General features: G+C 38.7%; 1 protein-coding gene across 1 annotated transcript in view; it reads left to right on the top strand.

The window, feature by feature from the left end:
- The first annotated feature begins 864 nt into the window (after positions 1–864).
- The window catches only part of LOC135732721 (A disintegrin and metalloproteinase with thrombospondin motifs 12), a 38,945-nt gene continuing 14,591 nt past the window's right edge, over positions 865–25,218 (top strand). The window contains exons 1-12 of the mRNA XM_065250987.2: positions 865–1,229; positions 4,344–4,702; positions 15,583–15,763; positions 16,488–16,729; positions 16,809–16,892; positions 17,052–17,176; positions 17,503–17,652; positions 17,767–17,910; positions 18,033–18,177; positions 18,864–18,956; positions 19,047–19,192; positions 21,238–21,407. Of these exons, the coding sequence (XP_065107059.1) occupies positions 1,100–1,229; positions 4,344–4,702; positions 15,583–15,763; positions 16,488–16,729; positions 16,809–16,892; positions 17,052–17,176; positions 17,503–17,652; positions 17,767–17,910; positions 18,033–18,177; positions 18,864–18,956; positions 19,047–19,192; positions 21,238–21,407 (1,969 nt within the window). The 5' untranslated portion in view covers positions 865–1,099. The remainder of the gene's footprint in view (positions 1,230–4,343; positions 4,703–15,582; positions 15,764–16,487; positions 16,730–16,808; positions 16,893–17,051; positions 17,177–17,502; positions 17,653–17,766; positions 17,911–18,032; positions 18,178–18,863; positions 18,957–19,046; positions 19,193–21,237; positions 21,408–25,218) is intronic.

The following is a 25,218-nucleotide window of genomic DNA, read 5'->3' as shown; positions in this document are numbered from 1 at the left end:
GGCAACATGAAATGCACTTTATAGAGCAGTTTGTCCGTTTAGGGCTACTGTAGAAACATTTCAGCGCAAAATGGTGTCTTCCTGCCCTGCTGAAAAAAACAATAAACCATTACAGAAAATCTAATGGTTTTATTGGTTTTATTGGGAATTTTATTGATTCTAATGGAATATGGCCCAAAACACACTACAGTGTATTGGTTTTTGTTGGCTTCTAATGGTTTGTATTGGTTCTATGTATTGGTTCTAATGGAATATGGCCCAAAACACACTACAGTGTAGTGGTTTTAATGGTAAAAGCTAATGGTTTCTATTGGTATTTGAATGGAAACCATTAGAATTTTCTGTAATGGTTCTATTGGTTTTTTTTTCAGCAGGGTGGTAAGGGGACCCACGGTGTATGTAGATAAAAATGGCCTATTCTGTAATAAAAACAATACAGTTCAGTAAGGTATACACCACTGATAATTTATAGTTATATAAAATATTATGTTGGATTTCTGTAAATAGATGCTGCTAAAATGTACACACTGCACCTTTAAATTGTGAATAATCCTCTGATTACTCGACTACCAACATAATCGATGAAAAATAAATAAATACATTTTATATATATATATATATATATATATATATATATATAAATTGTACGTAAACCGTTCATATCATGCCTCAACGGACGGAGTTTTAATATTGTAAAAAACAAATCAAAATATTCGCGATATTTATTCAGCTTATTTTTATAACAAATATACATGTTTGTATAACTAGATAATTACTGGTAAATTGTGCATGTTTTGGAGCTTTAAATATTGCAGTAGACAACTGGGGGACTCAAGTTGGAAAATCCACTGGTTTATGGTTGCTGTTTTTGAGCACCTCTCCTCCTCCCGATGCTGCGTGTCCTGGAATTCCACGTGCGCGTGGAAACAGTAGGATAGTCCCGGGAATCTCTCCTCCCACTCCACATCATATTCCTTCATTCAACGCAAACTCTCTTTCTCTGTCTGTCTGTCTGAGCCTAGATGTCTCCAGCTTTCACCAGAAACTCCCACCGTGACGCGCGTTACAACGTTTCTCCGCGCGCATTTTTACTGCTTTAATGTTGCGCTGCGAAAATATGCCACATCGTGCTATCGTTGCGCTTTTTCGTTTACATTGCGTTTTTCTTTTGGCTGCAAGCCACGTCGAGAGCTCTGAAGCGGACTACCTCTTTCCAGACACAGAGCAAGGTTTGTGTTTTCATGCAGCTGGATTTTACTTCAGAAATGTTTAGGCTGTTTATCCGACGAAGGAGCAAATAGTTTCTTCTTAGCCCATAAATGTAATTAATGAATGCACTTTGTATACTGGAATGCATGAATATTTAGTCACAAAAGGTCAAATGCAACGTTAAGAATGTTGTCCTGCACAAAGATACCGGTACATTTATATATTGTCATAAATAAAAATACAATGACATTTAAACATTAAGGATTTTGGCAGATGCTTTTATCCTAAGTGACTTGCAGGGACTTCAGTCTATGTCATTTTATGAGTTATCATGGATTCATGTTGTCTGAATTAGTGTCAAAATCATAATTTTCAGCTATATAAGACACCTTTTTTTACAGAAAAGGTTATATTGTTACGACCTGTAACATCTTGTGATCTCTGACATTAAGTACCAAATTATTAAAACAATTAAAAATTGTAAAAAAAAACACAATACACATCAATGGGAGGTTAACCGGACAGGGCTTATAGTCCCAGATTAAAATGGATGTTTGCGGTGCTTTAATTTAAAAACACCTTGCACTGACTTATCTTAACACATATCAATGCCATTGTTTTGTCTCAAGATGCACACCAGTATTGTTTTTTGTAAGGTTTGTTTATAAAAACGTCTTAAATGTCTGAATATCTGGGTTTATCCATGAAACCGCCCCCAATTTTTACCTGCAATTATATAATCACCCTTATGTGCTGCATTGGGATTAAACCTTTACATTGCCACTGCAGTTCTTTACCAGTTAAGCTACTGACAATTAGGGGTACAATAAAAAATATAAATGTGTTAATATCGTGATATATTGTTTGCCAATACGGTATTGATTCTAAAAAAGCAATATCAATATATAATCATATAAGATTCATGGTAGCTGTTGTTTCGTTTGGAGTTTACATCCTGACCACTAGATAGCAATCTTATCTCTGAACAGAAACAGTGACGGAAGTGCTAACATAGGGGCACACCACAAATATTTTGCAAAGGTTTCGTTGAGGGCGGAAACTATGGTAATGCAGGACTGTCTGTCTGTGGCTGTGGGCGGGGCTTTATCAGTGTGACGTCACATTACAATCATAGTTATATCCTATTATATTCCTTAAAGAGGAAATATCCCAATGTACCGCCTTGAGTTATAGCATCGCAACATTTTGCATCGCACCCACTGTATCGTGATGCGTTTCGTATTGCGAGATCCATGTCGATGTGCACAATAGACAATGAAAGCAAGCACAGTGACAGTAAAAAGGACAGTCAGATGTCATGTATATATGGAAATTATTCAGTACAATGTAAACGTTTATACATCATACACACAATAGTTCGAAATGCTTACATAGGCAGTGGTATAACCATGGAAAAACACATTACTAGGGCTACTCGGTTATGAGCAAAATTATAATAACGATTCCCCTCCCACCATAATCACGATTATTTAACATGATTACTCCGTGACTTTGAAAACATGCATTTATTTAAACTTTTTATGAAGTAAGTGTTGCAATAGGCACCATAAGGATTATTAGGAACACCTGTTCAATTTCTCATTAATGCAATTATCTAATCAACCAGTCACATGGCAGTTGCTTCAATGCATTTAGGGGTGTGGTCTTGGTCAAGATAATCTCCTGAACTCCAAACTGAATGTCAGAATGGGAAAGAAATGTGATTTAAGCAATTTTGAGCGTGGCATGGTTGTTGGTGCCAGACGGACCAGTCTGAGTATTTCACAATCTGCTCAGTTACTGGGATTTTCACACACACCATTTCTAGGGTTTACAAAGAATGGTGTGAAAAGGGAAAAACATCCAGTATGCTGCAGTCCTGTGGGCGAAAATGCCTTGTTGATGCTAGAGGTCAGAGGAGAATGGGCCGACTGATTCAAGCTGATAGAAGAACAACTTTGACTGAAATAACCACTAGTTACAACCTAGGTATGCAGCAAAGCATTTGTGAAGCCACAACACGCACAACCTTGAGGCAGATGGGCTACAACAGCAGAAGACCCCACCGGGTACCACTCATCTCCACTACAAATAGGAAAAAGAGGCTACAATTTGCACAAGCTCACCAAAATTGGACAGTTGAAGACTGGAAAAATGTTGCCTCGTCTGATGAGTCTTGATTTCTGTTGAGACATTCAGATGGTAGAGTCAGAATTTGGCGTAAACAGAATGAGAACATGGATCCATCATGCCTTGTTACCACTGTGCAGGCTGCTGGTGGTGGGGTAATGGTGTGGGGGATGTTTTCTTGGCACACCTTAGTGCCAATTGGGCATCATTTAAATGCCACAGCCTACCTGAGCATTGTTTCTGACCATGTCCATCCTTGTACCCATCCTCTGATGGGTACTTCCAGCAGGATAATGCACCATGTCACGATTTTGTATCATTTTAAATTGGTTTCCTGAACATGACAATGAGTTCACTGTACTAAAATGGCCCCCACAGTCACCAGATCTCAAACCAATAGAGCATCTTTGGGATCTTCGGGAGCTTCGTGCCCTGGATGTGCATCCCACAAAACTCCATCAACTGCAAGATGCTATCCTATCAATATGGGCCAACATTTCTAAAGAATGCTTTCAGCACCTTGTTGAATCAATGCCATGTAGGATTAAGGCAGTTCTGAAGGTGAAAGGGGACCAAACACAATATTAGTATGGTGTTCCTAATAATGCTTTAGGTGAGTGTATGTCAAAGCAGTGGTGCCTTCGAAGTGCCTTACAAACACATTTGTCCAGCAGCATGCAATTTCTATTTTAATTGCACAATAGTTGTTTTACCTCGATTATCTTTTTTTTGTAATAATTTGAATCAAAAATTTAAATAGAAAATCTGAAACGATTAATTGCACAGTACAGTTTAGGTAGTAAGTTTAGGTTTTAAGTTTAAAAGGGTTGATACATGAACAATCATCCTATCGTCAAAAAGTCACTATATAACCAAACCAAATAATAACTTAATTCTGTGTCACTTTGGAAAAAAGCTGATGAATAAATGAATAAATATCAATGTTCTACTAAAAAGTTTCCTGTAAATATCAAGTGAGTTTTCTGTTTTGTTTCATTCATCAGACCTCTTCATCAAACAGCACTCTGAGTTTTACATCATTCACCCTGAAAAAGTGGACAAGGATGGTAATTTTTTCTCCCACGCTTTATTGCATCATGTCATGAACAGGCAACATAAGAGAGACCCGAGTCCAGAAGAGACACAGGTGTATTACAAACTTAACTACAAAGGTCAGGAGTTAACTCTCAACCTAACCACCAACAATAATCTGCTCTCCTCTGAATATGTGTTGGAGAGGCGTAATAAAAGTTTAATGGAGACGCGGACACAAATGTCCGGGAAAGGCACCTGTCATCTTATTGGCACTGTAACGTACCACAACACACAAGGGACGGCCGCCATCAGCACCTGTGACGGATTGGTGAGAAATATCTGTCTTAACGTATCAAAAGATGATTTTTCTTTTCTTTTTAAAGTCTTTTAGATTGTAAAAACTGACTTGAACTTGAGCTTCAGCTTACAACATGAGAAATTAGCGATAAGCCAACAGGCTTATATCCAAAACAAATATTATGTACACTATTCTCATCTGAAATTAGGTCATATGTCCCTTCTAATTTTAACAATCCACGTTTTCTGAGGTTATTCGTCCTGTGGAAATTTGTAAAATGATTTATTTTCTGTGTTTTGTTGATTGAATGACAAACACCCTGATACAAAACAATAAGTGTACGCTCTGGACGTCCATCCCTTACAGCCTTGGTTTGGAATCAATATGGCGGCGAATTGAATTAGGCTTATAGCATATAATGTTTTGAATGAAATGAATCTGAACATGTTTCCTACCATGATGAGCACAGTAACAAGCTCTGGTAAAGCTGATGGTCAAACTAGTGCTGGTCTGGAGCCACACGATGGGTGTGGGCCTCATAATCTTTGACCCCTGTATTGTTTGCAAAACAAACTCTGTGTTCAATCCTTAACAAGAGTGCAAAGAAACAGTGATAAACTGTAAACTGAGAGTCTGTCGATTCTGATCTGGATTGTAATGTGAGCCGCTTATACAGCCAAATGTTTCTATTTTTATTTCACATTATGTAAGCATAATCATTTTAACAAGAAGTTTAGGAAATAATGTCATAATTTGCAGTGGCAGCCGGTGACTTTTTTTTCGAGGGCGTCGCAACATGTATGTAGCCCGTCATTTGTGTGGTTCGTAATTTCAAAATATGTGTTCGTATGGAGCTAGAAGAGTCTCAATAAAGATAAATGCACACACTACATTCACATATGCACACACAGGATTCATAAATAACAGGCAGAACTTCACCGCGCTAACTTTAGCTCGCGCCCGCACCACGTGCATATCACGCTGTGTAAACTACTTCTTCTTTTTCGGTTTTATTGGCGGTTGGCAAACCAGCTTAAAGGTCATGTGATTGGCTTATAAGTAAACAATCCCCCACGTGGGGTGCGTTCTTGTGATTGGCTAAAACAAGGGAGATATTTGATTGGTTGCAGATCATTCCCTGTTTAAAAAAAGGCATTTGTGTGTCGAGCCAAGTCAGGGGAGTCTCAAAATTCACACACAAATGCAGTAATGTTCACAGACCAAAACAGTTTGTAAATCAAGATATATTTGTGTGTGCATCAGAAATACATTTCTGAATCTTGTCCTGTGCATTTGTGAATCTTGAGTGCATTTGTAAATGTTGTTTGCATTTCTGAATTGGTTGTGTATTTATGAATTTTGTGTGCATTTCTGAATTTTGTGTACATTTGTGAATCTTCTGTGCTTCTTAAATTTTGTGTGTGCATTTGTGAATTTTGTGCGCATTTGTGTATGCTGTGTGTGCAAATGTGAATGTAGTGTGTGCATTTATCTTAATTGAGACTCTTCTAGCTCCATATGTTCGGGGCGTCGAGTGAACCTATGTACATCAAGTGTCTTGTCGAAATAAATCCCTTCTGCAGACGCATCTAAAGGGTTTATGATTAAAGAGACGCTCGAGTTTGTAAAGAGCTTTTTTGAAGCTTAAAGTAGACGGTGCCTGTCGTCGCCATCTTGGCAGTGCTTCACAGTGCATTACTCGCGTATAACTGAAAATGGGCAAAGAGACGGGATGTGGGTGGTGCTGAGGGGCCTGGGTGCTGAAACCACACCCGCCTAGCTCGAGGGTAGTGACCTGGTGTGCCTCATACATCTTGCAAAGTGAATCCTCTGGCTCTTTGATTGGTGGCTGGCTGCAGTACAAGTCATAAACCCTGCCCTTTTCATGCAGACAAATGGGACTTTAAATTAAAAAAATATTATTTAAGTTAGTTGTTATCATGCTGAGATATGTTCAATTATTCATTTTTGTGATAAGTTTCATTTTAGCTAGTAATTTGATGTTATAGAAATGGGGCGTGTCATTATGATTGGCGTGGTTGAATTGGGTGCGTGAGCGTTTGGGCAGAAGCTTGATACCACGGGTCCGCCTCTGGCTCCACGGACGACTCCTTTTCCACATGCCCTGTCTCCAAACATGGCGATGGCGATGACCATGTTCGGACATTTTCAGCTTCAATTCATTACAATAGAAGGTGACATCACGTCGTCCATCTTTTTTTATGGTAGCGACAGGAGTGGCAGTTCCCCTATCGCTAAAGTGGCTACGCCCTTAATTATGCAGAACTTTAAGGCTTAATATAATTTCAACCGATGAGTTACAAAAAAAATTCACAGCTGTCATGAAGTGCAAAACTAGCTATATAGATGGAAAACCTATTTTGGACCAGGCTGTAAACATATTTATTTCTGCTGTAAAGTTTGGCATTTTAACATGGGGAGTCAATGGGATTGACTCCCATTTGGAGCCTGTCTCTAGCGGCCAGTCGATGAATTGCACTTTAAGTCACTTCCGTGTTGGTGTCACGACAGAGACCAGAAGGTTGCCCCTTGGTTTTAACCCATTGTTAGGTCAAATCTAAAAAATGTATGGGTTAATTTACCCCAACGGCTGAGTTTGTCCCTTTTGACCCAACGCTGGGTTGAAAATAACCCAGTGTAAGAGTACATACATGGCATATGCTGTACAAATTTGTGCAAATTCTGACGATCAATGATATTCAGCATTATTATAAGGACACATATTATGTCCATTTTTTCAAGATGTAGTATAAGTATCAGCTGTGTCCAGAATGTGTCTGTGAAGTTTCAGCTCAAAATACCCCACTGATTATTTATTATAGCATGTCCAAAGTGCCTCTATTTGGGGCACTGTTTTTGTCTCTGTACCTTTAAAGGAATAGTCTACTCATTTTCAATATTAAAATATGTTATTACCTTAACTAAGAAGAGTTGATACATCCCTCTGTCATCTTAATGCGTGCACGTAAGCGCTGGAGCGCGCTGCGACACTTCGATAGCATTTAGCTTAGCCCCATTCATTCAATGGTACCACTCAGAGATAAAGTTAGAAGTGACCAAACACATCAACGTTTTTCCTATTTAAGACGAGTAGTTATACGAGCAAGTTTGGTGGTACAAAATAAAACGTAGCGCTTTTCTAAGCGGATTTAAAAGAGGAACTATATTGTATGGCGGAACAGCACTTTTGGGAGTACTTCGACTCGGCGCAGTAACACCCTCCCTCTCCCATTATGAGAGGGAGAAGGGGAGCGGATTTTTCAGGCGAGTTGAAGTACTCCCAAAAGTGCTGTTCCGCCATACAATATAGTTCCTCTTTTAAATCCGCTTAGAAAAGCGCTACGTTTAATTTTGTACCACCAAACTTGCTCGTATAACTACTCGTCTTAAATAGGAAAAACGTTGATGTGTTTTTGGTTACTTCTAACTTTATCTCTGAGTGGTACCATTGAATGAATGGGGCTAAGCTAAATGCTATCGAAGTGCCGCAGCGCGCCCCAGCGCTTACGTGCACGCACACAGATGATAGAGGGATGTATCAACTCTTCTTAGTTAAGGTAATAACATAGTTTAATATTGAAAATGAGTAGACTATTCCTTTAAATGCAATTGAGCTACAGCTCCTCACTCCCTTACCAAAAGAGACAGTGAACGTTTTCAGTTAAAATAAATACAGTCAGAAAAAATAGTATCTCACTATTTCGATTTCAGGACCAGTCCTGCGCAGTAGTGAGCAGGAAGTAAAGCCACGAAAGCAAGGCCCCGCCCTCGCAGAATGCGCATATCACAGCTGTCAATCATGACGTGACACCAGCGTTTTTATAGCATTAAATAACTAACTAAAAACAAACTTATTTTTAAAACGAACACTTGACTTTACATCAGTGTGATAAAAACTACAGTAAATGACAGAAACCAGCTTTGGAAAAAAAGATAATTGAAGTGTAATTAAATTGTTTTGTCCCATTGAATAACATGGGGAGGCGGGGTTTATGACATTTACTGGGACCAGTCACTGGGGGGCGATCGAGACGTTTTGGCTTCACTTTTCAGGGCTTGTGCGACACGCTTGAGGACAACGTATAACTTGCTGAGAGCCGAACTTATGGTAAACCAGGACTGTGAGTCAGTAGTTGTGGGCGGGGCTTTATCAGTGTGACTTTACATTACATTGATAAATAAGCTCTCATGTAGCTTTTTGCTTCAGAAGAAATGTATGAACCCACCAGAGTCATTTGCATTATCTTAAAGATGGATGGATGTGCTTTTTGGAGCTTTGCCATTTTACATAATGGAATTTTGCTATAAAATAGATTCGGTTTTGTTCAGCTGAAGAAAGAAGTCATATACATCTGTGATGGCATGAGGGTAAAGTGTAATTTACAGTCATGCGTAGGTTCTACAACATAGGTTATAGGTAGGCTGTGCGTAGCCTGATGCGCACCTCGCCGTTCTATGCAGACCGCAAGCGCTGTGATTGGTCCACTAGTACGTCACGTAAGGTAAAAAAATCTGTGTCGCATTTCTTCACATTTCCACTTGCGATGGGCCAAGTTGAGGAGTGAAAACTGCAACAAAAGTCGCTGTCTATTTACCTTCATCATTGCTGGTCTTCTCAAATCATACACAACAAGCTGCTTCTTCTTCTTCGTTTGTGGGTTTACTGGTCGAGCTGCTTCTTCTTTGACGGTTGCACTGCTACTGTGGGTTACACGGATGGCTACTGCCCACTAGTGGTGTGCATGTGTAATTGCACGCCAATGCGGACCACGATGCAGAAGTATATGAAAACTTAGTATCGATGCTACGCCTTAGGACCTTGTCACAAATATTATGAGCCCTTAAGTTAGGAGAGAATTTGGATAAACTATTACTTTAAGAAGAACTGTAATCAGGTCAGTGAGTCACCACATAACATGACTCGCTTGCATTGAACAAGAAGAAAGAAGAGAGTTACTTATTTGGTTGTTGGAAAGAGGTTTGGAAAAAATGACTTATTAGGAAAATCTGCCTTTCTTTTTGCCTGAGCATGTTTGCCCCCTCATGTAAGGTCATGTTTTCAATCATGTTGTCAATCAACTGCTCTTCATTCCTGTCATATTATCTTCACCTAAATACATCTCTAAACATCTCTCTCATTTCATATCATGTTTTGACGCTTCAAACTCAGATGTTTAATGCATAAGATGCAAAATTATGCAGTGCAGTTAGTAGATAAAGGCAACAACAAGAACCTAAAAGTGTGGAGCTTAAAATATGTATAATATGCATGTCTCGTATAACTTATAGTCAGAAGATAACTTATTTATGGGGAGGTTGGATTGCATTGTATTTTTCATGCATTCAACTTTTTTCCACTGTAAAGCTGCTCTGTCTTCTGTGTGGTTATAATCTGCTCAAGGCTCTTGAGGGCCTTGTGTAAATAAAATAAAGAATCTCTCTGTCAACACAAAGTGACTCACCATCGAGAGAGAAGGGATCTGAACTTTGGCTCTGTGCATTTTTAACATTTTAATGCACAAATGACTCAATTACAGACAAAATAGCATTCGCTTAAAATAAATCTCAGGTAGGGATGCTTAACGATTAATCGCGATTAATCGTTAGCAGAATAAAAGTTTTTGTTTACATCATATATGTGTGTAAACTCTGTATAATAACTTTGTATAAATAAATGTACACACATGCATGTATATGTTTTAGAAATGTTTACATGTGTATATACATTTGTATATTTATGTATAATTTATATTATATATAAATATAAATACTTAATATATACATTTTTTTTTCTTAAAATTATACATGAATGTGTTCATATTTATATATATAAATACATATTTATTATACACAGTTTACACACATATGTGATGTAAACAAAAACTTTTATTCTGCTAACGATTAATCGCGATTAATTGTTTAGCATCCCTAATCTCAGGATCAAAATGAGCTTTATACACAAAGTGCACACACACACACACACACACACACACAAGGAATTTGATTCGGCGTCTAGGAGAAGTTACATACATTCATATATACAGGGGTGGGCATTCTTGGTCCTGGACTGTCCTCCAGAAAAGTTAAGCAAAGTTTAGCTCCAACCCTAATCAAACACACTTAACGGGCAACTCACAGACTCTGCGCGGGCAACCATGTTGGAGACCACTGCCTTAATATTTACTATTGGAAAGTTGAAAAAAAGTATGTCGGAATTTTACTATAGTATAGTTAATACAAAAATATACTACATTATAAATGTAAACAAGTAATATACATACATCTCTGTATTAGTCAATAGGTCAGTATGTTCTTCTTGACCTCCGTGGGACATAAAACTGTAAAGTACAATGTGAAGCCCTATACTGTTGTCCTTTATATTCTGTTTGTTGTTCCAACAAACCCAGCAGGGACTCTGAGCCAAACACACATGGCTTCTGTATTAAGGATCACAACTTTTGGTATTTTAATGCCCCTTGACACTAAAGCTCACGTTTCTGCTGAGGAGCAGATGCGGAGAGGGGAGGAGAGAACTAGCCTTGTCAAAATGGTCTTTACAATTTTTACTTTATTTGTGTGTTAAGTAGGGCTGTCACGGTTATGAAATTTGGCTGTCTAATAAATTATGGCGATTAATTGCCTGTTTTATTGCTTTGACATTTAATTCTCATACATTTTTTTCGTTTGTTCATGAAATACTTTTCACACATTGTTGTAATTATTTAAAGTAAATCTTTTGCAAGGTTTACCTAAATATAACACATATTTTAATAATAGTTTAATACACATAACACATATTTAAAAGTAATTATTTAATGAATATATATTTTAAAAACTTAAAATTCTTTATAAGAAATAAACACAATAAAGTGTCTAAAAAAGGGAAAATAATAAACTGACTATACCAGAACAGGCCTTAAATAGTATTGGCCATGTTAGTACTGAACCACATGTCTGTAGTGGCTGCAAAAAATAAATTCCTTACAGATCCTTAAGAATAACATCCTTAAAGGAATAGTCTACTCATTTTCAATATTAAAATATATTATTACCTTAACTAAGAAGAGTTGATACATCCCTCTATCATCTGTGTGCGTGCATGTAAGCACTGGAGCGCGCTGCGACACTTCGATAGCATTTAGCTTAGCCCCATTCATTCAATGGTACCACTCAGAGATAAAGTTAGAAGTGACCAAACACATCAACGTTTTTCCTATTTAAGACGAGTAGTTATACGAGCCAGATTGGTGGTACAAAATAAAACGTAGCGCTTTTCTAAGCGGATTTAATAGAGGAACTATATTGTATGGGGGAACAGCACTTTTGGGAGTATTTAGGGAGATTTTCCAGACTATAAGTCACGTTTTTTTTTCATATTTGGGCTGGTGCTGCATCTTATTCTCAGGAGTGCCTTGTAAGTCTGTATGAATTAATTTTGACATTTATAAGGCATGAGAGACCATTTCCGTCTACAGCCGGGAGAGTCCGCTAAATGCTGCTCCAGTATTTATGTAATTCAGTGGATTCAGTGATGTGGAATGACGAGTCCGCGAACTTGATGCTCGGTGGCTTGTTCGGTTAATTTATCCTCTTCAGGCTTCCAGGTATGTTCTGTATGCTATTGTTTATCGTGTAAATAACTGATAATGTTACGATAACGTACGAACATCTATTCAGCCGGCTGTTCTGTGTGCTATTGTTTAGTTGAATAACTTGCCTCTCCAGATGAAATGTCTGTTCTTCAGCGCAGATTTTGTGAAATAATTTTATAAATAAATGCCACGTATAGTCCACTGCGACTTATATATGTTATTTCATCTGACTGACGCATTTTTGATTGGTGCGACTTATAATCCGGAGCAACTTATAGTCCGGAAAATACGGTAATATTACAATGTTACCTTGTCCGAACAAACACTAAACACTAAAGGCTGATTTATACTTCTGCCTCGGACCTACGCCCCTCTACGCCACAGCCTTCATGTCAGTCTTACGCCGATTATGCTTAATAAACTGATTACACGTGGAGTCATGTAAACGCGTAAAACAGTTTTCTTTAATCGGGGAAAGCCCATAAACAGCGTAAGTAAAAACCGATCGGCACAGGTAGTTTTTTGCTCATTATGCCGATTTCGCGTGGCATGTAAACACCTTAACCCGCTTTCTCACTGGTTTGTCCATGTGCGCATGTCTCCGCGTATGAAAGTTAAACGTCACACGCGGAAGTAAGCGCAAAGTAACGCATAAAAGTCTCCGCTCGACTAAAGCAGTTGGCAGAGAAACTGTGAAAATAAAAGCTCATGTTACATTTACAGGTTCTGCAGACACGAGAAGAGATACAACAATATAGCTTAAGACAGATATGCCGTCGGCTTTTTGATCGCCTATTGTGTACTATAGGTGGTGACGTCACTGCCTGCGAGAAAACTGATAATTCTTCAAGTCCTATGTAAACGCAGTTGTCTGCATAGCCGGTTTATTGATTTGCATGTAAACGCATGAAAACAGTTTTCTATAATAAGCAGATTTTTAATAGTTATCCGCTTATTCTGTGCATGTAAACGCACTCACTGTGCAGATCGTGTCCACAGACCTATTACTGCCTTCAGTATCGAGCAAAAGCTGAAGAAGTAGCAGCTTGTTGTGTACATTGTTGGAGAAACATCAGCAGTGATGGCGGTAAATTTCTACTTGAGTTGTTAAATATCACTCCTAAACTAGGGATGCGCCGGTCCGATATTTGGGATTGGTATTGGGGCCGATCCGGGCCTTTTTAGCTGGATCGGGTATCGGACTAACAGGACGGATCCAATTCCAATACCCGTGGTTGTTACTGACAAGCGATTAAAAGGACACAGTATTATAAAAGCACCATAAGTGGTTTCATGCACTATATTCAAAGTCTTCTTAATACACTCGATAGCTTCATGTGAAGGAACAAAAGCACATTTAAAGATATTTAAGTTCACAGAAACTGGGTTAATGCACTTGTGACGGATGAAACGCTCCATTCGCACAAGCACACACATTGTTTAAGAAAAATGCAATATTGAATCGTCAGGAATCGCTATCGACCGATACTCAGAATTCTGGTATTGGATCGGAATGGAATTCGGAATCGGATCAACATGGTCCATTTTTGTTTTTCCCATCTCAAGAGGAAATGCGACGCAGAGGGAGGGGTTATAGCTGACCAATCACATCACTTGTGGTCCAGAATTGACACATTGTTACATCAGGCTGCGCAGTGATTCACACAGCCTACATTGTATCTGCGGTGTAGGTGTGACACAGAAGTATAAATCAGCCTTTAGAGCCTTGGTACCTGCAAATTAGGTATATTCATATGTATATAAAAAATAAAAAAAATTATGTGCACCATATAATACTTAAATTTCTGCGTGTTGTTCTTGGAAAAGAGAAATCCTCAAGAGAAATATCTGAAGCATGAGTCATAATCAAGTGTCTCAATTTCTCAATCTTATCTGCGAGGTATTAGAGAGATTTCATATATGTTTTCTTTTCTAAGAACGTATGTTTGTAATGTTATTTCTACCAGTATAACACAGATTGTGAGTGTTGCAGTCATTTGTATTGTTTAGACTCTGTGGATGATCCACTCGGCTGAGTCAATATTATGACTGCGTCTCCAAACCCCCATAGCATTCACTGTGTATTCCTCAGTACGTCCATTAATCCTGCTATCTGTTTTGTGTTATCCGTAGCCCAGTTTCACCCCGTTTTTTAGGTTATGGTTTGCTTAGTTTCACACACACACATGTGTTTTTACCCAGTGAGTTTGATTCGTTCAGCAGTGCGGTGAACGAGTGCATGCAATGCATTATGGGTTTGATTGCTAAACTCAGTAAGAACCACAGCTGGGTTTTCATTCCAGCAATAATAAAGGTCAATAAAAAAATCCCTAAATAACACGTTCCAGTTTTATCTGCCAAATACAGTCCCATAACTCTAACAGTCCATGTTGCTTAGGCAGACACACACTTTAAAAGCATGCAACTTAATCTGACCCTTAAAGGAAAACACCACAGTTTTTCAATATTTTACTATGTTCTTACCTCAACTTAGACAAATTAATACATCCCTATCTTTTTTCAATGCGTGCACTTAATCTTTGTACAGCGCGTCGTGAATGTGTTAGCATTAAGCCTAGCCCCATTCATTCCTTAGGATCCAAACAGGGATGAATTTAAAAACCACCAAACACTTCCGTGTTTTCCCTTTTTAAAAACTATATTTTATTATCTGGCATCAGTACAAGATGTCAATATAGTAAAAACTTTTAGGGAAATCTGTATTTTTTATTATCTTCTTTAAAGCCGCAATATGTATGGTTTTTGTGACAAAATGTCCAAAACCACCTGCACAGTGTGATATATTTCATCAGTGGCGGCCGGTGACTTCATTTTTCGACGGCGCACGATGCGAAGTTCGTCACAACATGTATGTAGCCCATCATGTGTGTGGTTCCTAATTTCAAAATATGTATTCTGCGCAACAAAGATCCTATGTGCGTCACATGTCTTGTCAAAATAAGTGCCTGCTAAAGGGTTTATGATAAAAGAGACGCTCGCGTTTGCCAGATACTCGCATAATCTCATGCGTAATCAGAGTTTACTGTTACGGGAGTGTCTTGCGTGTATTTTGTGAACGTGAGCGTCTCTTATTTTTTTTATAAACAGTTTTGATGCGTGTGCAGCAGGCACTTATTTTGACAAAACACGTGATGCACATGGTTCACATGACGCAACAAACACATATTTTGAAAACACAAGCAACACACGACACATATTTTGAATTTGGCCCCTTGGAAAAGCAATCACGAGCTGCCACTGTATTTCATGCATGTGTCCTCTGATGATGTCTTTTAGAGAGGGCTGTTAAATTTACCTGACGGTCCAGTATTGATCGAGCCGGTCCGTGGCTACACCCCAAACGTCACTCATCCACAACACCCGCATGTGATCTACCGAAGTTCGGCCTGGAATGACGTCAGACGCCGGCGCAGCACAGATGAACACAGGGTTCAGGACAGTCCCTGCGGGGTCAAAGGTAAAAAAAAACGAGATTTGAGATGCAGATGCACATAGACCTAAAAATTACAACTTTGATTCATTTTTTACTCACCCTCGGGTTCAATCTGGAATAAAGAAGACCAAGTTGTTTTTATCAAACAGCAAAGCAGCCTGGGTTTTACTATCAAGCTTCAAAATGGATTTAAAAGCAGCATTTTAAGTCGATATGACTCTATAAAATAAAGTTATGTGCTAGCTTTGTGCAATTGAAGTTCACATAATGGTTCAGCTTTTTGTTCTTTTTGAAACTCGACAATCAAATCATTGTTCGTATTGTAGACAAAAGCAGCCTTTTGTGATCCATACAAGGGAATCAACTGGGTTTGGATTTTTTATAACTTTTGGGTGGACTATTTCTTAAGCATGTATACAACGATAAGGCTTTGATAAGAAGTGATTCATATGTCAAGATATTGGCTTTAAACTCTCTGTAGTTTGTCAGCTTGTCTGACTAAAGCCCTTTTCACACAGAAAATACGCGGAAAATGCATACAGGATTTGTCCGGGATCGTTTGATTTTTGGTTCATTCACACTGCCAACGAGTGATCCCAGAACATTTACTCCCGTGTTTGCGTTCACACAAAAGCCTGTCTGCCTATTTAACAGATATTTTCTGGGACCAGAGTGCTGTGTGAATGAAGTTCATGGTTTATAAAGTATCTTAACATTGCTCTGTGTGTGTATGTGTGTTGTGGTGCAGATGGTCCGGAGTATTCCCAACAGGTGGATCAGGAGAGAGACCGCTGGGAACAGGAACAGAGCCAGCAGGGTGGAGATCATAACCGTGATCCAGATCGGGATTGGGAACGACCGCGGCGAATCTCCCCGCGCTCCATTAGCAAAGAGCGCTGGGTGGAGACCATGGTGGTGGGTGACTCCAAACTCATGGACTACCATGGAAGTGGGAACATTGAGTCTTACATCTTCACCATCATGAACATGGTGAGGGATGATTACATCATAACATTACTGCTCACAGCAGCTATAATCTCTTATGTATTTTGTATCCCTTACTTGGCAGGTGGCTGGAATTTTTCATGACGCTAGCATCGGTAATGCTGTCCATATCGTGTTAGTTCGGCTCATTTTGCTACACGGAGATGAGGTATATAAAAATCGCTTCCTTACTTACATTTTTCAGTCCATTCATGTGGGTCCAGACTGATTTACAGTATGTTGGTTAGTGCAGGTGGTCAGGACCATCACATAAGTTGGTCAGGGTTGTCAGACAGTGAGATGAGATGAAACTGCTGTGTGTTCACAGAAGGGACTGAAGATCGCTCATCTCGCTGATACGACTCTCAGCAGCTTCTGCACTTGGCAAAAGAACATCAACCCTCAAAGTGACACACATCCTGCACACCATGATGTTGCTATACTTATAACACGGTAAATGACAAAGTAAACATAGCATTACAAAAATAATACTACATTATATAGACATTAGAAAATGCTATACAGTTTTTTTTATCTGAAATGCATTACATCATCTGAATTTCAGTCTTTAATTTAAAAATTGTTTGGGGACCACTAAACCAAGAGCTGGACGTGTCTGAATGATCTCATGATGTATAAAGGCATGCTGAACAAAGCTAGGATGGCCAAATCCAACCCCAAACTTCATCCTAGTTCAGCACAACTTTATCACCCCATCAAATAAATCAGACCAGCTGTTTGCTCTGTTGTGTCTGACCTGAGGTGATCTCTGCTTTCAGGAAAGATATCTGCGCAGGCAAGAATCAACCCTGCGAGACGCTGGGATTGTCTCACTTGTCTGGCATGTGTCAGCCTCACCGCTCCTGCAATATCAATGAGGATTCGGGACTACCTGTTGCCTTCACCATCGCTCATGAGCTTGGACACAGGTGTGGGTCATTTTCTCTTTAGTTCAAGTTCAGTATGTATTTTCCTGCCTTAAGCCGAAATATGCAAACCTAGGCAAAAGTCTTGAGAAGTGAGGTCACCTTGTTTTGTTACAGTTTTGGAATCCCTCATGATGGACAAGGCAATGATTGTGAGCTTGTTGGGTCACAACCTTTCATCATGTCACGCCAGCTCCACTACGACTCCTCTCCTCTCACCTGGTCCTCCTGCAGCAAGGACTACATAACACGCTTTCTCGAGTGAGAACACAAACACATTGCATGACTTTATACTTGACTTGCATGGGTCATACTCCTGAAATTGTTTTTGGGTAGTCCAAACAATGATCTTCATTTTGAAAGCCCTCTTATTTTCTTCTCAGTCGTGGTTGGGGTTTCTGTCTGGATGATCGTCCATCTAAGAGGGACCTGACCACCCCGGTGGCAGCACCTGGAGTGCGATACTCCACAAAGCATCAATGCCAGCTGCAGTACGGCCCCAATGCAACTTTCTGCTCAGAAGTAGATGTATGATGTTATTCATACAATATTATCATTCAAAGCCTGATGATCTCAAAAATAGCGCAAATAATGATAAAAGTTTAGAGTCTATTAAGAATACATTTATTAAAAGGGGGCATATCATAAAAATCGGACTTTTTCAATGTTTAAGTGCTATGATTGGGTCCCCAGTGCTTTTATCAACCTAGAAAATGTGAAAAAGATCAACCCAGTAACTTAGTTTTGGTAAACCATTCTTCACAAGCATGTGAAAAAATAGGTAACTGAAATTTGGCTCCCCTTGTGATGTCAGAAGGGGATAATACCGCACCTTAATCTGCACTATCCAACCACTTCTATTTAGTACAGAGATCAGCTCATTTGCATTTTTAAGGATACATCCAAAACGGCACATTTTTGCTCACACCTATCAAGTGGCAATTTTAACATCTTATAATAAATTATCTGTATGGTATTTTGAGCTAAAACTTCACATATGTACTCTGGGGACAGCAAAGATTTATTTGACATCTAAAAAAGTCTTGTGAAATATCCCCTTTAAATAAAAAAGTAAAGCATAACATTTAGTTTTTCTTGGTTTATGTTTAGTGGCATAAATGCAGCATGAATGCATTTCATATCAACAAGCATTACTTCATGCACCGTTAAAGAAGCTCCTCAGATGTCATTTATACATGCCTTTTCCTTTCTAGAATGTGTGTCAAATCCTCTGGTGTTCCGTGAACGGATCATGTCGCTCCAAATTGGACTCACCTATAGATGGAACCAGATGTGGACCTGATAAGGTATAGAGATATGAGTTAGATCATCTCATACAATACTGAAATGGTTTATTGTCTGCTGGTTTACTTATTATCTGTTTGTGTTTGTGTCAGTGGTGTATCTCTGGTGAGTGTGTAATTGTGGGGAAGTTACCGGAAACAGTGAATGGAGGGTGGGGCCCTTGGAGCATGTGGTCTCACTGCTCGCGTACCTGTGGAGCTGGCGTCCAATCAGCAGACAGAGAATGCAACCAGCCCAAGTACTACATCAGTATATTTACTTGTTTCTTCTCTTTTTTATCCCGCTTTGCTTTTTAATCTGGGGACACACCTAAGGATTTTCACACAGATTATGAATGTAATTTGGTCATATCTACTGATCATGCCCAGTCTTTTTTAGTTGTGTTCAGTTTTTGTTTATAGTAACAAGAAACAATCCTTAAGTGTGCTGTGTCCAGTCTCAAAATGTTTTAGCAAGTCTTTAGGTGTGTCCCCAGCTTTACTGACTTACTCCCCCACTTGCTCATATACTGACTCACTCACTGATTCACTCAGTCACTCATATACTGACTTACTCACTGATTCACTCACTGAGTCACTCATTTATTTATTTACTGACTCACTCACTCACCTATTCACTCATATACTGACTCATTCACTCACTGATTTACTCATTGACTCGCTCGCTCACTAACTCACTCGTATACTGATGCACTCAATTACTCACTCACACATATACTGACTCTTTTATTCATTCATTCATTTATTTATTCATTCACTCACTCACTCATTTAAATACTCACTCACTGACTCACTCATATACTGACTCATTCACTCACTGATTCATTTATTGCCTCGCTCGCTCACTCACTCACTCACTCACTCACTCAATTATATAATCACTCACTTATATACTCACTCACTCACTCACTCATATACTGACTTGCTCACTGATTCACTCACTCACTGACTCACTCACTCATTCATTTATTTACTGACTGACTGACTCACTCACTCACTTATTCACTCATATACTGACTCATTCAATACTGATTTACTCATTGACTCGCTCACTCACTAACTCACTCATATACTGACGCAATCAATTACTCACTCTTTTACACATATACTGACTCTTTTATTCATTCATTCATTTATTTATTCATTCACTCACTCATTCATTCATTCACTCAATTATATACTCACTCACTGACTCACGCATATACTGACTCATTTACTCACTCATTCATTTATTGCCTCGCTCGCTCACTCAATCACTCACACATATACTGACTCTTTCATTCATTCATTTATTCATTCATTCATTCATGTATTAATTTAATTATTCATTCATTCATTCAGTCACTCACTCAATCACTCACTTATATACTCACTCACTTATATACTCACTCACTGATTCACTCATATACTGACTCACTTATTCATTTATTCATTCATTCACCATTCACTTATTCATTCACTCGCTCACTCATATACTGACACACTTATTCATTCATTCATTCACTCACTCACTCACTCACTCACTCACTCACTCACTCACTCACTTATATACTGACTCACTGATTCATTCACTTATTGACTTACACACTCATATTCTGACTCACTCACTAATTCACTCACTCACTCACTCATTGACTTGCTTTACTCACTCACTCACTCACTGACTCGCTCACTTACTCATTTGTTTGTTTGTTCATTCATTTGTTCATTCATATCTTCTGTAAGGTGTGGTATACACAGTACACTGCATACTGTTATAGCAGTATGGGAAATAGAATGGATTATGGAATGATAAACAAACTGTATAAAAAAGTAGTATGCTACAATAGTTTCACAAGACCTCATTGCATTACATGGTTGGCTTTAGCCAGTTATCATCCCAAAAAAAAAAAAAAATCCAATATGTGTGTAACTAATTTTTTTAATTAAACATTTTAATTAAACAAGCTTGAAAAATAAATTCTATAAATTCAAAAAAATCACAGTGCATTGTGTTATAAAGTATGTCTGCACAATATACCACATATTGCAAAAATAGTACTATGGTAGTATGTACATATTGTTCTGCTGCAGTACCAGCAGAATACACTAGAGATGGCACTCGAGTAACTTTTCCCAAACCTTTGCCTTTTGGTCTTGTGTTTGGTGATTTGTTCTGTTACCAACCAGCTTTGTATCTGTCTCTTAAAAATCTCCAGTCTTTCACTTTTCTATTTCTTTGTTTTTGTGCTGGTACATTTCTGTGAACAGATTATCTGTAACATGACCGTGTCTCTGTTTACAGGCCTGAATTCGGAGGGAAGTACTGTACGGGCGAGCGTAAGCGCTACAGGATTTGCAACACAAAACCATGTGCCCGACAAAAACCCACCTTTAGAGAAATGCAATGCAGTGAATTCAACACAGTGCCTTATCACAATGAACTCTACGAGTGGATACCTGTCGCCAGCACCTGTACGTGTTTACATATTCACTTTCAACCCAATAGTTATTATTCATTCACTCATTCATATTCAAGGCATTTAACAGACGCGACTTGTGATGCATTCAAGCTATGCATTTTTCATCAGTATGTGTCCCTGGGATTGAACCCATCACCTTTGCACTTCTAATGCAAAGTATATTAACTGGTTTAACATGACCCCAGCAACGCCATATGACTTTGATTCCTGGGAATGCACACAATCATATAAATGTGTAGCTTGAATACAGTGTAGGGCAGGGGTGTCAAACTCAAGGCCCGCGGGCCAAATCCGCAAAAATAAATTTACTTTGTACACATGCGCAGAGAAATTGTGCTTAAGTTCACGTCTTATATTTACGTATCACATGATTCTCATCACAGAAATATGCAATAGCAAGGCCTATATCTGAAAACTTCTTAAGAACAACTTTCTCCAACTCAACTTTGAGTTTGTACATCCAGAAAAAAGCGTAAATGTGACGATAGATGCTGTGGTCTGCGTTGCCAAGTACTCTGCTTTTTGGCGGCGTTTAGATTTGGGCTACTTTTACACTGTTTCTGCAAGTTCATTTTTTTCTACAGGTTAAAGATCAAAGGATTTTGTTGATTAGTTATTGGTATTTTGGCTCTGAATAGTCATTTGAGCTAGTTTTAAAAGTCCATTGAGCTGGTCTTGATACACGAATCTGGCAACCCTGGCAGTGTGCTTGCACAGACGTTTGGTTCGGTTTACATAGTATGTACATGTAAACGAACGTTTTGTCTTTACCAGCAGTCGGATTTACAAAATTTTGTGCATAAATACATAGCTATTGTGACACCAAATTGATAAAAAACTGTAAAAGAAACACATCTACTTTTAAGTGACCGTGATGGCCTTTAAGGGCCAGAAAAGAAATGTGTGCTTCTCCATGTGCACTTATTGAGATGCTGTGTAAATTCACACAACGGCAAGTTGAGGCCTGTTGGCATTAACATTAAACTCTTACACGTGGCCGCTCAAACTTTTATAGATTTTGCTGGGTCACATTCAAGAATTCTCCACTTTATTACTCAGCTTTAAAGGCAGTGTGAATACACAAATATTTAGTAATTGTTTTCTTTATTTAAGCGATTAGAGCACAGTGTGAGTAGGCGGGTGGATAATAAAGCCTTTGATTTATCATCCTTTTAAATTTGAGGTTGTATGGTAATAAATGAACTTGAATGTAACCCTCAGGGTGCTTGCACACCTAAGTGTTGAAAACGGCAGGCGAATGCCAACTGTAGTCACTTGCCAGCTTTTTTCAGCTGAGTGCTTTGGTTGCTGTGATTCTTCTGCTTGGTTTATCAGTCGTTGAACAACAACTGGTTGGTTGTTGTGATATTTGTCTCACCCCTCCTCAACTGTGATTGGACGGCCGAGTGAGGAATGACATTGAAGAGCTGAGCGTTTTACTCAAAGTTTAAAGTCGCCATGAAACGGAAGTAGCGATTGCCTTATTTTCCCCGTGGTGACGTATATCCGAATGAAACGGCTTTTGAGATGAAATAAGGCAGGGCTGGATTTGAATTTGTCCATCGAGATCTGATTGGATCGTTTGAAGTTGGGTCGTGTTGCTAATTGCTAATCACTGCGATCTTCTCCCGGACCCCGCCCACCTGCCATACTTTTGACCGGAAGTGAAGAGAGATCGTTTTGAGGAGGGGAGGAGATTTGCATTTTTGATTAAAGATTATGAGCACACACGAATTTTTAAAAAATAATGAAGCTCACAGATAAGTCATTTGTTAATAATACCACACTATTAAAAATACATATATAGTTTTTCATTTCAATTTCATTGCGACTTTAAATTTTTTTAAATCCCGGCACTTAGCATGGAAACAACGCAACGCTGAATACTGAAGAAAATCGCCAGCTGCTTGGGTTTTTGAAACACGCATCGCTTTCGTTGGAAACAATTGAAAATATACGCCGGCCGTGGATGTAAATGCCTTGGTGTGCACGCCCCCTTATGACCGTTTCACACGGTACGCGGTAAGCGGCAAAATCGCCGCGCGGCTTCAGCTTTTCTCTTGTATTGGAAGCGTTTTGTGCAGCATTTAGTGCAAACATGTTTATCTTCAACGGCGCCTGTCATGAAGTACCGTGTCCGGAGAAGGAATAGGATTTTGGGTGCACGAGCAAGGCGTGTGGACCAACTCCGCTTCCCCTCTGAAACAGCTCCCGTTTTGCCGCTTTCCGCACGTCTCCTATTAAAAAAGAACTAAACACTCGCGGTTGCCGCGTACCATGTGAAACGGCCTTTATGCTTCGTTAAGTTTTATTTCAGTAACAGTTTTATAATTAAGCAGATGCAGATGAGCTCAACAAGAATGTAATCCATACCATAGTATTTTTGAATATCAGAGATTATTAAACAATATTACTTTAATATATTATGTCTGAAGAAACCTAATTATTTTTATATACATGTTATCCTTAGAAGGACTAAAAGTATTTAGCAAATATGTGAAAACTAAGCTAAAATAATGTTTTGTGATTAACTGTTTTGTACATAAAATCTCCCTACGTACTGTATTGTGTTGCACATTTTGTGAAAAATTTAAGGAAGACACCATTGTTTTTCAATATTTTACTATGTTCTAACATCAACTTAGACAAATAAATACATACCTACCTTTTTTCAATGCGTGCACTTCATCTTTGCACAGCACGTCGCGAATGTGTAAACATTTAGCCTAGCCCCATTCATTCCTTAGGATCCAAACAGGGATGAATTTAGAAGCAACCAAACACTTCCATGTTTTCCCTATTTAAAGACTGTTACACGAGTAGTTACACAAGTAAGTATGGTGGCACAAAATAAAATGTGGCGATTTTTTAAGTGGATAAAAATGAGAACTATATTGTATGGCGGAAGAGCACTTCGTTTGCACTACTAAACTAAACTAAATCCGCTTAAAAAATGGCCATGTTTTTATTTTGTGCCACCATACATACCTGTGTATCTACTCATGTAACGGTATTTAAATAGAACCCCATTCTCACAGACCTTTGGTCCCAGAAAATATCTGGGATCGTTGCCGGAAAGAGGACCTAGTCAGATACACGAAAAACCCTCTGTTTGAACAAGAAGCCGAAAAATGCCGTAATGGGCGTGGTTCAGCTCCTTAAAACGAGAGATAACATGCATATAAACATTCACCACGAGAAATGTTGCAAACTAGATTGAAGCAGTTATCAGGAAATGATAAATGAGACGCATAAACAATGACGCACGTGCCGTAGTGAGGACGCTCGTGTCATGGCAACATGAAGTTTGTTCAACTCTTTAAAATGAATGATTTACAACATTCACGACGAGAAATGTCAGCAAACTGGACTGAAGCAGATATCAGGTAAGTTAGCTCGTTACTGCGTTGAAAAGATCATTCAGCAGCATAAAAGAATATTGTGTCACGTGCTCATTTGAGCTATAATAGCTATAATCCAGAATGCATTTTACGTGTATTTTCCGGAATGTCTGTGTGAAAAGGGCTTAGGGTAAACATGGAAGTGTTTGGTTGCTTCTAAATTTATCTCTGTTTGGATCCTAAGGAATGAATGGGGCTAGGCTAAATGCTAACACATTCACGACACGCTGTACAAAGATTAAGTGCAGATAGGTATGTATTAATTTGTCTAAGTTGAGGTAAGGACATAATAAAATATTGAAAAACGGTGGTGTTTTCCTTTAACCTTGATATCTTTAATAATATAGTAATGTCACGTCAGTGATTGAAATCATAGTGAAATTATTATTCTTATGCCAAACA

The sequence above is a fragment of the Paramisgurnus dabryanus genome, chromosome 5, assembly GCF_030506205.2.
Source record: "Paramisgurnus dabryanus chromosome 5, PD_genome_1.1, whole genome shotgun sequence".
In the NCBI taxonomy this organism is placed as follows: Eukaryota; Metazoa; Chordata; class Actinopteri; order Cypriniformes; family Cobitidae; genus Paramisgurnus; species Paramisgurnus dabryanus.
Note: the sequence above shows the minus strand (reverse complement) of the source record. Positions and strands in the feature narration are given on the sequence as shown.